The 13,561-nt window shown below is 56.6% G+C and overlaps 1 protein-coding gene across 1 annotated transcript; it reads left to right on the forward strand.

The window, feature by feature from the left end:
- Positions 1-581: 581 nt before the first annotated feature.
- Positions 582-13,368, forward strand: Atn1 (atrophin 1). The gene is made up of 10 exons (XM_005378844.2): positions 582-951; positions 5,707-5,889; positions 5,996-6,133; positions 6,258-6,371; positions 7,175-9,192; positions 9,493-9,715; positions 10,017-10,707; positions 11,425-11,568; positions 11,847-12,027; positions 12,129-13,368. The coding sequence occupies exons 2-10, from the start codon at positions 5,863-5,865 to the stop codon at positions 12,160-12,162; spliced, it is 3,570 nt and encodes a 1,189-aa protein (XP_005378901.1). The 5' UTR covers positions 582-951; positions 5,707-5,862; the 3' UTR covers positions 12,163-13,368.
- Positions 13,369-13,561: the final 193 nt, after the last annotated feature.

Here is a 13,561-nt window from a genome sequence, read left to right on the forward strand (position 1 = left end):
AGCCAGAGTCCCGAGTCGCCCAGGTAAGGTCCGCGGTCCCCGGCCAGCCCGCGGGGTTCCGTGGTCCGGCCCGGCCTGCGGCTCCCCACCCCCACCCTCACCCTTCTGGTCCCCTCCCGCCGCCGCCGCCGCCGCCTCCATTTGTTATTTCCCAATCGCGTCCCCACTGCGGGCCCTGCCTGGTCCGCCTGGGGTTCGCTGATGGGGCGCCCCATGCAGGGCTAGGGCCCGGGCGCGCCGCGGCCCGGGAGGGCTAGGGAAGGAGGGGGTCTCCGGTGCAGAGGTGATGGGGCCGAGGGTGCCGGTGCTCGGGGACCGTGGAGGAGGACGCGGAGGTGGAGGGCTGGGGAGAAACCGGGTGCTGGGAGGGGTTCTTGTCGAAGCAGGAGGGTTTGGAGAGGTGGGGCGTGAAGGCACCCGGCGAAGCCCAGTAGAAAAGAGCCCGGGCTCCAGAACCGGGGTTACGGGCCGTAGGGACGGAGAGGAAGTGGGAAACGGGAAAGGGGTGTGGTAGGTGGACAGAGAGGGATTCTGGCAGCTGCCGAGAAAGGGGCCTGGAGCCGGGGTAAGCGGAGGGTCGGAGAGAACCGAGCGGTCCACCTTGGAGAAGCCGAGCCCGAGGTTTATGGGGTGGAAGTGAGAAGGCCATGTCTTTTGTGACTCAGTTTTCCTTTCCCTATTCCAGGTCACCTCTGACCCGTTTTCCCAATCGCAGGCATAGTTACTTCTTGAGAGGGGCGTCGGGCCCAGCAGTGTGGATCCTTCTAAAACTAATGAGAATAGGGTCGCTGAAGGCGAGTTAGGAAGAAAGGGTTTCTGGGAGGATGGAGGAGAGGAGAGAATTGGGCAACCTTAGGCATTCCAAACAAGTTGTGACCTCCACCCAGAAGTCCCCGCGTGTTCGCTGCCCCTGAGCTGAGATTTCTTCAGAGGTCTCCCTTTGTGCCTGGGGTAGGTACCCTGAAGCTGCAGTCCCTAGGGTGCTACTCTAGGAGAGTAAGAGTTGCTTCAGCAACTGGGGTGCTGGTGGTGGCTGCCAGATGGCCTCCTGGGGTGGGTCTCTTGTGGTGCCTTTTTGTTGCTATGGCTGCGATCTATTTGGATGTCCAGTAGGTGGGGGTTCAGAATTGGACCTAGGCCTGGGGATGAGTCCCAGGGACTTTTGGCTGGGCTGAGGGGCGGTGTTGGTGCTCCCAGTGGTTGAGAGTTTCCCCAGCAAATGCATCCCTGTCTATCCAGTGGGCTGTTAGAGCAGGTAGACTGTTAATTGCAGGTCGTTTGTCTTTCCAAGTTCCTCCACCTAGGCATGGTAGGAGGATGAAAATGTTCTTGTTCAAGTTATACCATCTTGGGCTATGTGTGTGTGTGTGTGTGTGTGTGTGTGTGTGTGTGTGTGTAGCTCAGTGGTAGAGTGCTTGCCCAGTATGCACTAGGCCCTGCGTTTAATCCCCAGGACTTGGAAGACAGCAAGAACCAAGTTATACCATTTTTGAGCAGTGTGTCCTGGGCTGTGTCTCTTATTGTGTTTTGTACACAGTAGTCTTTTTGCTTCTTTGTACTGTTCTTCCATTTTTTTAACCTTGAATTCCTCTTTGTTTTTTGAAACAGGGTCTCCCTATACAGTTGAGGCTGACCTCAAACTCGAGGCAATCCTCCTGCCTCAGCCTCTTGAGTGCTTAGATTACAGGCACGTGCCACCAGGCCCATCTTAACTTCTTTGCATCTGTCTGTCTCCTCCTTCCCAGACTGTCCCCAGGGTGATTCCTTACCTCAGCTAACCTTTGACCTTCTACTTTTCTGACCTTGTGGGCAGGACTGGGCTCTCCATACCTGTCCTAGGTTCAGGTGGCTCAGGAGAGGAGGCTGGGAAACAGCCTAGGGCATTGCAATACTCTGCCACGAGCCAGGAGCCCTGGTTTGGGCCTGGCTGTGTCTCTAACTCACAATGACCTTGGGCAAGTCACTCTCTTGCTTTGAGCCTCACCACTGTAAGATGAAGAGATTACAGGAGAGATGCCCTGGAGGCTGCTCTGACAGCCCTGGATTCTAAGAAGGCTTAGGCCAGGACATCGTCATCTGCAGGTCTGGGCTGCACTGGGGTCTCAGAGTCACTTGGACTGCTTGGTTCTCTGGTAGGTGTGGAATGATGGGGGCTAGGTTGCCCATCCTGAAATCCATTGTTTATGCTTCCCATATTTTCCCCTTCAAATTTTCTTCTTGTATGTACTTGGGGGCTGTTTTGCCGTTCCTTGCTATTCCGCTTGCTGTCTGGTCTCTTACCATTTTCCTTTTGCAGTAAGATGCACAGTACGTGCGCTGTCCACTGTAGTCACAGTGGCTGCTTTCTAGGGACAGAGGAGCGGGGCTCAGCTGCTGGTGCTGGACTGTAACCCAGGGTCCCCTGCCGTTCCTTATCTCTGGATTACTTCCCCTTGGATGCCTGGCTTTCTTCTTCACAAGTACTCACTGCAGATTTTCAGATTTCAGCTGATTGACTAAGTGAGACATGCTATCCTCGGTCTGTTCTTCTGGTACCTTGCTGTATTTCTCTGACCTTTTGGGTCTCTGAGCTGTTTTTAATTTTTTTGTTTTTTTTTTTTGGTATGGGGAATCGAATTCAGGACCTTGTGCTTGCCAGGCAGGCACATGGGCCACTGAGCTATCTCCCCAGCTGCTCCGAGCTTTTTTTTTTTTTTTTTTTCTTTTTGAGACTGTCTTACTATGCAGTTCAGGCTGGCCTTGAGCTCACTCTGTAGCCCAGGCTGGTCTCGAACTTGCAACGATCCTCCTGCCTCAGCCTTCCCAGTGCTGGGATTACAGGCATGCACCACCACGCTTGGCTCCTCCGAGCTCTTAATTGACTTGGTGAACAGGTTTCGTGATGGGGTGGAGGAGTGGGCATCCTGCTTTAGGAGAGGTGCCAAACCTGTCACAAGTCATCTTTTGTGCTTTTGTTAACATTGTTTTCACCTTTTGTTTTGTTAGGTCTTGTTTTTTGGATTTTGTTGGTGTTGTTGATAGTATTTTAAAACCAATGTCCATGATAACTTAAAAATGTGGTGTTAGCTGTAGTTGAAGGAATGACTGATCCATTAGGCACAATGTCATTTAATTTTTAATTTTTTGTTTTTTTTTGAGATAGAGTATCTTGATCCTCCTGCCTCAGCCTCCCAAGTGCTAGGATTACAGGTGTATACCACCACACTGAGCTACATAGCATCAGACCTGGGGCTCTGTCCCAGACATGCCGTGATGTTCCCCCCCCCCCAGTAGTAAGGGCTGAACCCAGGGCCTTTGCACTGAGTTTTATCCCCAATGTTTTTTTTTTTTTTTTAGACAGGGTCTTACTACGCAGTTCAGGCTGACCTTCAACTCACTTTGTAGTTCAGGCTGGTCTTGAATTTGAAGCAATCCTCCTGCCTCAGCCTCCCAAGTGCTAGGATTACAGGTGTGTGCCACCACGCCTGGCTTCCCCAGCCATTTTTTATTTTAAGACAAAGTCTCACTAAGTCACTCAGTTGCCTAGGCCGGGCTTGAGTTTGTGGTCCTCCTACCTCAGCCTCCCAGAGTACTGGGATTACAGGTGTGGGTCCCATCACACCCAGTTGTGTTGTGACTTATTTTGAGGCAGGGTCTTGCTATTCAAATTCAGGCCTTGAACTTACTTTGTATCCCAGGCTGGCCTTATATTCATGGCAGCCCTCCGGCCTCAGTCTCCTGAGTGCTAGGATTATAGATGTGCACCAGTACATTAGGCTGTGTTGTGACTTAAATAAACTACTATATTAGTAAGTTGCCAGGAAAGGTTAGACTCCTCACTGCTTCACAGTTCAGTTGGGATGAGTGAGAAGTAATTATTCTGCATTCCTTGTGGAAAATATGTTATAGTATGTGGAAGTGACGTTCTGTTAGAAGAGCTCCCAAGTCAGAACAGGTGTGGCAAGGTTCATGGGTCCCACCAAGACCAGCAGCACCGAGTTCCAGAAGAACTTCTGGCATGACTAGGTTGAAAGGTCTGTGATGAGAGAAGAACACACGTGTGTCCCTAACCTCAGCTGAGGAGCTAGAAAGGAAAGTGGTGGGAAAACGGCAGGTTTTGCTCTCCAAAGATCTTACAGGCAGTAGGGTGCAGACTTGATTCTTAGCAAGATGCACAGGGTGCAAATGGAAGCAGCTGGCCGCGGGGACAGACATGTGATGATACTTGCCTGTCGATTTGTTTATTATTGCAGTACTGGGGGTTGAACCCAGGGCCTTCCTGCATTTAAATTTTAAGACAGGGGCTCTCTGAGTCACTAAGCTGTCCAGGCTGCAGCAAACTTTCTGTCTTCTGCCCCAGGCTCCAGAGTGCTGAGATTATAGGTGTTCGCTACCCCTGGCCCTATCTGTAGATGGATATAGATGGGTAGGCTCTGTTTGCTAAGGAAAGAGAGGCTTAAAAACTGTGGATTGGTACTGTGTGCTCACTGATATGAATTTTGAGTCTCTTTGGTGTTTCATATTTTGAGCCTTTGGTTGTTAATGTGAAAACCCTGACTTGCCCCGGCCTTAGGGAATGGATGTAGTCATCCCTGGGTATCTAGGAGTGCTGTTTCTGGGACCCCCCCCATCACTACAGACCCAAAGTCAGCAGGTGCTCCCGACCCTTAGTGGAGTGGCGCGGTATCTGTCACGTACTTTGTCTCTAGGTTACTTAGAACACCTAACAGTGTGAATGCTCCGCAACTCATTGCTACACTGTGTTGTTGAGGGCATCATGACAGAAGAGCCACTAGGCCCAACTACCCAGTGTATGGAGAAGACTGAGACGAGAAGGGGCTAGTGACAGCTGGAGAGAGACCTAGGGTCTGTGAGAGGGCAAGAGGCCACTTGTCACTTCATTCCTGCAGATTCAGGGAAGGCAGTGTGTGCCACAGTCAAGTTTCATTTTGTGGAACATTCTGGAATTCTCTTCCTTGAGCACTGTGATCCACGGCTGGTTGAGCCCATGGCAGGGGAACCTGTGGATGGGGAAGCAGCTGTACCAGGGAGTGGGTCTTGACGAGGCTCTGAAATGCAGTTCTACACGGAGGCGACGTCTAGATGTGGTTATGGAACTGGTGGGGCTATACTCCTGGGTGTTGCACAATGGGAGATTCTGCTACCTACCCTGATGTGAAGAAAGAGTCACATCTCTGCGAGTGATCTAGGCCTTCTGAGAACTGTCCCCACCAACTTCTGAGGGGAGCATGGCAAAGTATAGACGAAAGTTCGTGGCTTTGAAGTCAGATGGGGCCGGGATCCTGGCTCTATCATTGGTGCCTCACTGTGGGAGGCCAGGCAAGTCACAGCTATGTCTCTGAGCCGTAGTTCCCGCCCCTACCTAATGAGAATAGTGACGCCCACCTTTCAGCGCTGGTTGTAAATATTCCATGAAATCATGTATGTAAAGGGCCTGACACAAAGAAGGGACTTAGCACATTAAGACTTTAGCCTCATTTCTTTGTGCTTCCTCGCAAGGCCCCTTGCATGGAATCTGCACACACAAGTGTTCTGTGGGGATTGTGAAGGGTAAAAATCCTGCAATTTCCTGATTGGGGCTCCTACATACATAGTGAGCTTGCAGGGCTGGCCAGCAGTATCTATGTGTTAGTCCCCTTGGCCCCTGACAAACACAGTAGCACCCCCTGCAAACTGAGGTGAAGCCTGGTGGTCCTTTCCTGACAGGTTTCACGGAAAGTGGACCCTGCGAATTCCAGGAGCTCCAGGAGCTGCGCCTGCTGCCAGCTTCCCAGTCACAGCTGGGGGACTTGGGGCGGGGCAGAGAAGTTTCTGTATTCAGCTGCCCAGGCAGAGGAGAATGGGGTCTCCACAGCCTAAAGAATGAAGACACGACAGAATAAAGACTCGGTGAGTGAGATTAAGGCAGGAAGATGGGAGGGAGGGGCTGGAGAAGGAGAAGGCACATTGCACAGTTGGTGGGAGGTGAAGACATCACTGGCATCTTCCCTCCCAGATGTCAATGAGGAGCGGACGGAAGAAAGAGGCCCCTGGGCCCCGGGAGGAGCTGAGATCAAGGGGCCGGGCCTCCCCTGGAGGGGTCAGCACATCCAGCAGTGATGGCAAAGCTGAGAAGTCCAGGCAGACGGCCAAGGTATTCCGCCCCCAGGTCCCCCAGACGCCCTCGAGGGGCACAGGGTGCTGTGAGTCCGCATCCTGCAGAAGGTACTGTGAAGGCTTGGGAGGGAAATGACAGGACTCTTTTTTCTCCATAACAGAAGGCCCGAGTAGAGGAAGCTTCCACCCCAAAGGTCAGCAAGCAAGGCAGAAGCGAAGAGATTTCAGAGAGTGAAAGCGAGGACATCAATGCACCAAAAAAGACCAAAACTGAGGTGGGAGACGCATGTTCTGATCATTCTTTCCCCAGACTTCTTCCACTCAGAGTTCCTACTTTGGTCTTTGCTGGGATGTGGAGAAAAGTCGTATCTTACTGCCTTTTTTTTTTTTTTTGTATTGGGAATTGAACTCAGAACCTTGTGCTTGCCAGGCAGGCACTTGTGCTGCTGTGCTCTATCTCCGGCCCCTTACTGCTTATTAAATGTCCCTAACGTCAGACAGATTTTCAGGGCCTTGATCAGACCTTAAATGACTGGGCAGGACCATAGGGCCCTGGAATGGTTGCGGGGTCACAGGCTGAGAAATCTTAGTGGAAGGAACAAACCATAAGGAGAAGCAGGGTGTGTGGTGCACAACTGTAATCTCAGCATTTAAGAGGCTGAGGCAGGAGGATTGCCATGATTTTGAAGCCAGCTTGGGCTACATAGTGAGTTCAAGACCATCCTGAACTACAAAGTGAGACCCTGTCTCTAAAAACAAACCAACCTAACAAAACTTCAGTAGAGTGCAGAAGTGTTTGTGGGGTTTTTTAGAACCAAGGGTTTGGAGGATGGTTAGAGGGAAGAGTAGGCGGGTAGGTGTGAGAAGGAAGAAGGGATTTGGAGATGTGGAGAGGGAGAAGGTGCTTGAGGTGGATACTTGGGATTGACAAGTAGGGTGATGAGCTTGGGGAGGGGGATTCCCAGAGGCAGGAGGGGGGCTTGAGCAGGTGCTGTGGGGAGGCTATGTAGAGAGGGGGCCCCAGTCTTGTCTTGGGGAGGCAGGAAGGGGAAGGAGAACACAGCCCTCCCCTCTGCAGCAGGAGCTCCCTCGGCCACAGTCCCCCTCGGACCTGGACAGCCTGGATGGGCGGAGCCTGAATGATGATGGCAGCAGTGACCCAAGGGACATAGACCAGGACAACCGAAGCACCTCCCCCAGCATCTACAGCCCTGGGAGTGTGGAGAATGACTCCGACTCATCTTCTGGCCTGTCCCAGGGCCCAGCCCGCCCCTACCACCCACCTCCACTTTTCCCTCCTTCCCCTCCACCGCCTGACAGTGCCCCCAGACAGCCAGAGCCTGGCTTTGAACCCCATCCTTCTGTGCCACCCACTGGCTATCATGCTCCCATGGAGCCCCCCACACCCCGAATGTTCCAGGCTCCTGGGGCCCCTCCCCCTCACCCACAGCTTTACCCTGGGGGAGCAGGTGGAGGAGTTTTGTCTGGACCTCCATTGGGGCCCAAAGGGGGAGGGGCTGTCTCTTCAGTGGGGGCCCCTAGTGGGGGCAAGCAGCACCCCCCACCCACTACCCCCATTTCCGTATCAAGCTCTGGGGCCAGTGGTGCTCCCCCAGCAAAGCCACCCAGTACCCCAGTGGGTGGTGGGAACCTGGCTTCCGCACCACCGCCAGCCACTTTCCCCCATGTGACTCCAAACCTGCCTCCCCCACCTGCCCTGAGACCCCTCAACAATGCCTCAGCTTCTCCTCCTGGCCTGGGTGCCCAGCCAGTCCCAGGGCACCTGCCCTCTCCCCATGCCATGGGCCAGGGTATGGGTGGACTTCCTCCTGGCCCAGAGAAAGGCCCAGCTCTGGCCCCCTCGCCTCATCCACTGCCCCCTGCTTCTTCCTCCTCTGCCCCAGCGCCCCCAATGAGGTACCCCTATTCATCCTCTAGCAGCATCTCCGCAGCAGCCTCCTCCTCCAGTTCTTCCTCTGCTTCCTCTGCCTCCCAGTACCCTGCTTCCCAGGCCCTGCCCAGTTACCCGCACTCCTTCCCTCCCCCCACGAGCCTCTCTGTCTCCAATCAGCCTCCCAAGTATACGCAGCCTTCTCTCCCATCCCAGGCCGTGTGGAGCCAGGGCCCACCCCCACCCCCACCCCCTCCCTACAGCCGCCTCTTGGCCAGCAGCAGTGCCCACCCAGGCCCCTTCCCTCCTTCTGCTGGGGCCCAGGCCACTGCGCACCCTGCCGCCCCAGCACATCACCACCACCAGCAGCAGCCGCAGCCGCAGCCACCACCCCAGCAGCCGCCACCACCACAGCACCATGGAGGCTCTGGGCCCCCTCCCCCGGGAGCATACCCGCACCCTCTAGAGAGCAGTGGCTCCCACCACACACACCCCTACGCCATGTCTCCTTCCTTGGGGTCCCTGCGGCCCTACCCTCCGGGGCCAGCACACCTGCCCCCACCCCACAGCCAGGTGTCCTATAGCCAGCCAGGCCCCAGTGGTCCCCCAGTCTCCTCTTCCAACTCCTCCTCTTCCTCCTCTCAAGGGTCCTATCCGTGCTCTCACCCCTCCCCTTCCCAGGGTCCCCAAGCGGCGCCCTACCCCTTTCCCCCGGTGCCTCCGGTCACCACTTCCTCGGCCACCCTTTCCACGGTCATCGCCACCGTGGCTTCCTCGCCAGCAGGCTACAAAACAGCCTCCCCACCTGGGCCCCCACCCTACGTTAAAAGAGCCCAATCCCCATCCCCCGGGACCTACAAGACCGCCACCCCTCCCGGGTACAAGCCGGGCTCACCGCCCTCCTTCAGAACGGGGACCCCGCCGGGCTATCGGGGCGCCTCCCCGCCTGCAGGCCCGGGAACCTTCAAGCCGGGCTCGCCCACCGTGGGCCCCGGACCTCTGCCGCCCCCGGGGCCCTCGAGCCTGTCCTCCCTGCCGCCGCCAGCCGCGGCCCCTGCCTCGGGGCCACCCCTGAGCGCCACGCAGATCAAGCAGGAGCCGGCCGAGGAGTACGAGGCCCCCGAGAGCCCGGTGCCCCCGGCCCGCAGCCCCTCGCCCCCTCCCAAGGTGGTGGACGTGCCCAGCCACGCCAGCCAGTCGGCCAGGTGAGCGTGGGTGCGGGAGGGGTGAGGCCTTTTGTCGCGCCGTACTGGCCACTGACACCGGGGCCTTCACGGTGGGCTGTGTCCCCGGTCCTTTATTTTGAGCCAGGGTCTCTCGAAGCACCCCGGGCTGGGCTTGAATTTGCGGTTGTCGCGGCCTCCCAGAGTGCAGGGATCGTACGTGTGCGCCGCCACCCCGGCTCTTGTTGTTTTTAGAAGGGCACCAGGCAGGGTCCCCTGGCCCGCGCGCCCCCGGGCGGAGGCAGCCCGAGGGGCTGAGCGCGCTGCCTCCACGCCCGGCAGGTTCAACAAACACCTGGACCGCGGGTTCAACTCGTGCGCGCGGAGCGACTTGTACTTCGTGCCGCTGGAGGGCTCCAAGCTGGCCAAGAAGCGGGCCGACCTCGTGGAGAAGGTGCGCCGCGAGGCCGAGCAGCGCGCGCGCGAAGAAAAGGAGCGCGAGCGGGAGCGGGAGCGCGAGAAGGAGCGCGAGCGCGAGAAGGAGCGCGAGTTGGAGCGCAGCGTGGTGAGTGCGTCAGGAGGCGCCCGCCGCCTTCTTCCCTGCTCCTTTGCCGGCGCGGCGGGGCTTCTGGTAGGAGCGGAAGTCACTTCGCCTCCTGTTGGAGAGGAGGAACCACTGCAGCTTGGAAGAAGGAAGACAAGCAGGGCGGGGAGGGAGGCGGGGGGAGGGCTTGCTGGGGGGAGGGGGCGGATACCTGTGGGTCGCAGGAAGGGGAAAATACAGGGAAAAGGGGCAGGGAAGTTCCTTTTAGGAACAGGCAACGTTCCTATAACTGCAGCTTTAACTCCACCTCTGTACCTTGCAGAAGTTGGCACAGGAGGGTCGTGCCCCAGTGGAGTGCACATCTTTGGGCCCAGTGCCCCATCGCCCCCCTTTTGAGCCTGGCAGTGCTGTGGCCACAGTGCCCCCTTACTTGGGTCCTGATACTCCAGCCCTGCGCACTCTCAGTGAATACGCGCGACCTCACGTCATGTCTCCAGGCAATCGCAACCATCCTTTTTATGTGCCCCTGGGGGCAGTGGACCCGGGGCTCCTGGGTTACCCAGCCCTGTACAGCAGTGACCCCGCGGCCCGGGAGAGGGAACGCGAAGCCCGTGAACGAGACCTCCGTGACCGTCTCAAACCTGGCTTTGAGGTGAAGCCTAGTGAGCTGGAACCCCTGCATGGGGTCCCTGGGCCAGGCCTGGATCCCTTTCCCCGACATGGGGGCCTGGCTCTGCAGCCTGGCCCGCCTGGCCTGCACCCTTTCCCCTTTCACCCGAGCCTGGGGCCCCTGGAGCGAGAGCGTCTAGCGCTGGCAGCTGGGCCAGCCCTGCGGCCTGATATGTCCTATGCTGAGCGGCTGGCAGCAGAGAGGCAGCATGCAGAAAGAGTGGCAGCCCTGGGCAATGACCCGCTGGCCCGGCTGCAGATGCTCAACGTGACCCCGCATCACCACCAGCACTCCCACATCCACTCACACCTGCACCTGCACCAGCAGGATGCCATCCATGCAGGTGAGCTGCCACTTCCTTGCTGTGACCTTTGGGGCCATCTCCCCGCTCTGCCCCGGGCCTGACTCAGCTTCTCTGTTCCTCGGGCCAGAACATCCCTCCCCGGGTGTGGCAGGAACCTCTGCTGAGATTGCTGCGCTGGTCTTTGACCAGCCTCACAGCCCTCCCTATAGTCCAGCATCTCCTGACAGAGGCCTTGGCTGGAAGCCTAGCCTGTCACTCTTTTCTTTCTTTTCTTTCATCTTTCTTTCTCCCTCCCTCCCGCCCCCCCCCATGCCCCGTATTGGAGATTTAAGCAAGATCCTTTACACTGAACTACATCCCCAGCCCATTTTAATTTCTTTAATAGCCTGGGTTCGAATTTGAGATTGCCTGCCTCAGCCTCCCACCCACAGTGCTGGGACTGTCGCCCTATTATTGCCTGCCCATCTCTTCTTTCTTATTTCTGATGCATCTGTCATCTACCTCCTGAAAGTAGCTTGCTTTTCTTTCCTCTTTCTCAAACTTCTCCAGCAGCTGTGGTCTGCTGCTCTCTGTCGTCCCTGGGTCCCTACTACCAGGAGTGTCTCTTCTGTCTGTCACTCAGCTCTCTAGGCTTCTGTTCTGCCTTTGTTTCTCTTGTGTTTGGCAGTCTATGTCTCTTCCCAGGCGCAGATCTCAGATGCATGCTCTTCCCCTAACCCTACCTTCTAGTGACACGTGCTCTTCTTTGCCCTTCAGCCTCTGCCTCGGTGCACCCTCTCATTGACCCCCTGGCCTCAGGCTCTCACCTTACCCGGATCCCCTACCCAGCCGGGACCCTCCCTAACCCGCTTCTTCCTCACCCTCTGCACGAGAACGAAGTTCTTCGTCACCAGCTCTTTGGTAAGGACGGAGGTCAGGGTAGGGAGGCTGTGAAGAAGGCAGAAAGGGGGAATGTGGGTGGTGGGAGGGACGGGGGGGGCGTGGATTTCAAGGGAGGAAGAGCTGGGATTGGAACCCAGAGAGGCTCAGGCATAATTCCTCTCCGTCACTGGCAGCTTGCAGGATGTGGTTCCCTTCCTTTTAGTCTCACTGCCTTATGCGGGTAAAGTGTCTGGCTGTCTCCTCCCCCAGGCAGGGTGCTCAGTATCCACCAGTCACGAGCCCCCTGCCCTTCGCAGCTGCCCCTTACCGGGACCTGCCAGCCTCCCTGTCGGCTCCGATGTCGGCAGCACATCAGCTGCAGGCCATGCACGCGCAGTCGGCCGAGCTGCAGCGCTTGGCGCTGGAACAGCAGCAGTGGCTGCATGCCCACCACCCCCTGCACAGCGTGCCGCTCCCCGCCCAGGAGGACTACTACAGGTACTTACTACTCACCCTGCGCGGCTCGCCTGCCCTCACCCTCACCCTCACCCGTGCGGGCTCATCCCAGCCTGTCCTGTCTCTGCCTCTTCCCTCCCTAGTCACCTGAAGAAGGAAAGCGACAAGCCGCTGTAGAGAAGCGCTCTCACGGCTCCTGCACCCGGACCGAGAGAACCCTTTCCCGGCCCGTCCACCACCCAGCACGAGGAGAGGGTGCTGCTCAGTGGCAGGGGCTCTGCAGCTGGGCAGAGGGAGGAGGGAGAAAGGGACGCACAGAAGGCTAAGGCTGGGGGTGTGCGCGAGGGGGGAGGGACAGAAGCCCACAGCGTCGCGGACCAGGTCCCTCTTTCTTGTCCCCGGCTCCCCTCATCCCGGATGCCGGACCTTCAGTTGCCCCCGCCCCGTTGGTGTGATGATCTCATCTGTTAGATGTGGCTGTTTTGCGTAGCATCGTGTGCCACCCCTGCCCTGCCCGGCCCCTGTGTGCGCGCCCCTCTGCGATGTCTGCCCTTGTCCCACCCCACATTAATAATTTATATATATAAATATCTATATGACGCTCTTTAAAAAAAATCCCAATCAAAACCAACCAAACAAAAACACCCTCACGACTCCCCAGAAAGATGGCTGTGACTTGTTCTTTGTGGGCCACGGGGCTGGAGTGGGGGTCTTATGAGGCCTGGAAACAGAAGCTAACGGGGCCTGAGGGGCTGGGTGTGGTCCCTGACACGGGACAGGAGACCCCGATGGCTTCGGATCCTCGGATGTGCTGGTCCTTCCCTCACCCGGCTGGCAAGAGCCTATAGCCCTGGGAGAAACCCACAGAGGGCACGGCCAGGCCTAGCAAATCACTCGCTTTGGAAGTGAACCTGTCACTCATCCTCCTAGGTGCCACTGGAGTTCCCTGGAAGGAGGGCTTCAGAGTCTTGAGTCTTATAAAATAGTTTGAGACAGTGGGGTAGGAGGCCAGGGGAGTTGAGCATGGCTTCAACAGGCCGATGAAATTAAGCACCTATCCTCTCCGATCTGGCCTTCGGCATAGGATTGAACCCAGACCCTTTCAGACAGGCTGGGCTCCAATTTGCGATCCTCCTGCGTCAGCTTCCCAGAATGCTGGGATTACAAGCATGTGCCACGTCCTGCACGGAAGCGTCTAGGCCAGTTTAGCAGATCGCTGGCTAAGGGCTCACCCTGGAGCTTTTATTACTACCAACCACTGTCTTCCTGGTTTAAAAAAATAAGGGACTGTGATTGGTTGGCTTTCCAACCAATCAGCATCAGAGTCATTTGCATAGCAGATATCAGACTTCGAGAAACTTTAGAAATAAATGATTTCGCTCAGCTCTTTGGAGTTCTGTTTTCCCCTGACGAATAGCATAGAGTGTTTTGTTGTTGATATATTAGAGCTGTTAGGAAGAAAAAAAAAAAAGGGAGCCACTCTGATCTCACCCTCACCAAAAGTGGAGTTAACCGATACCCCTAGCTCGCTCCAGCGAGCTTTCCGAAAGTGTTACAGCTCTTTTAGAATTTGTCT

This window comes from Chinchilla lanigera, unplaced genomic scaffold (genome assembly GCF_000276665.1).
Source record: "Chinchilla lanigera isolate Chin_1 unplaced genomic scaffold, ChiLan1.0 scaffold00012, whole genome shotgun sequence".
In the NCBI taxonomy this organism is placed as follows: domain Eukaryota; kingdom Metazoa; phylum Chordata; class Mammalia; order Rodentia; family Chinchillidae; genus Chinchilla; species Chinchilla lanigera.

Coding starts and splice junctions, on each gene's coding strand:
- Atn1 (XM_005378844.2), top strand. CDS start 5,863: ATGAAGACACGACAGAATAAAGACTCG. Junction 6,134..6,257: donor AGTCCAGGCAGACGGCCAAG/GTATTCCGCCCC, acceptor TCTCCATAACAG/AAGGCCCGAGTAGAGGAAGC. Junction 12,028..12,128: donor GCCCAGGAGGACTACTACAG/GTACTTACTACT, acceptor TTCCCTCCCTAG/TCACCTGAAGAAGGAAAGCG.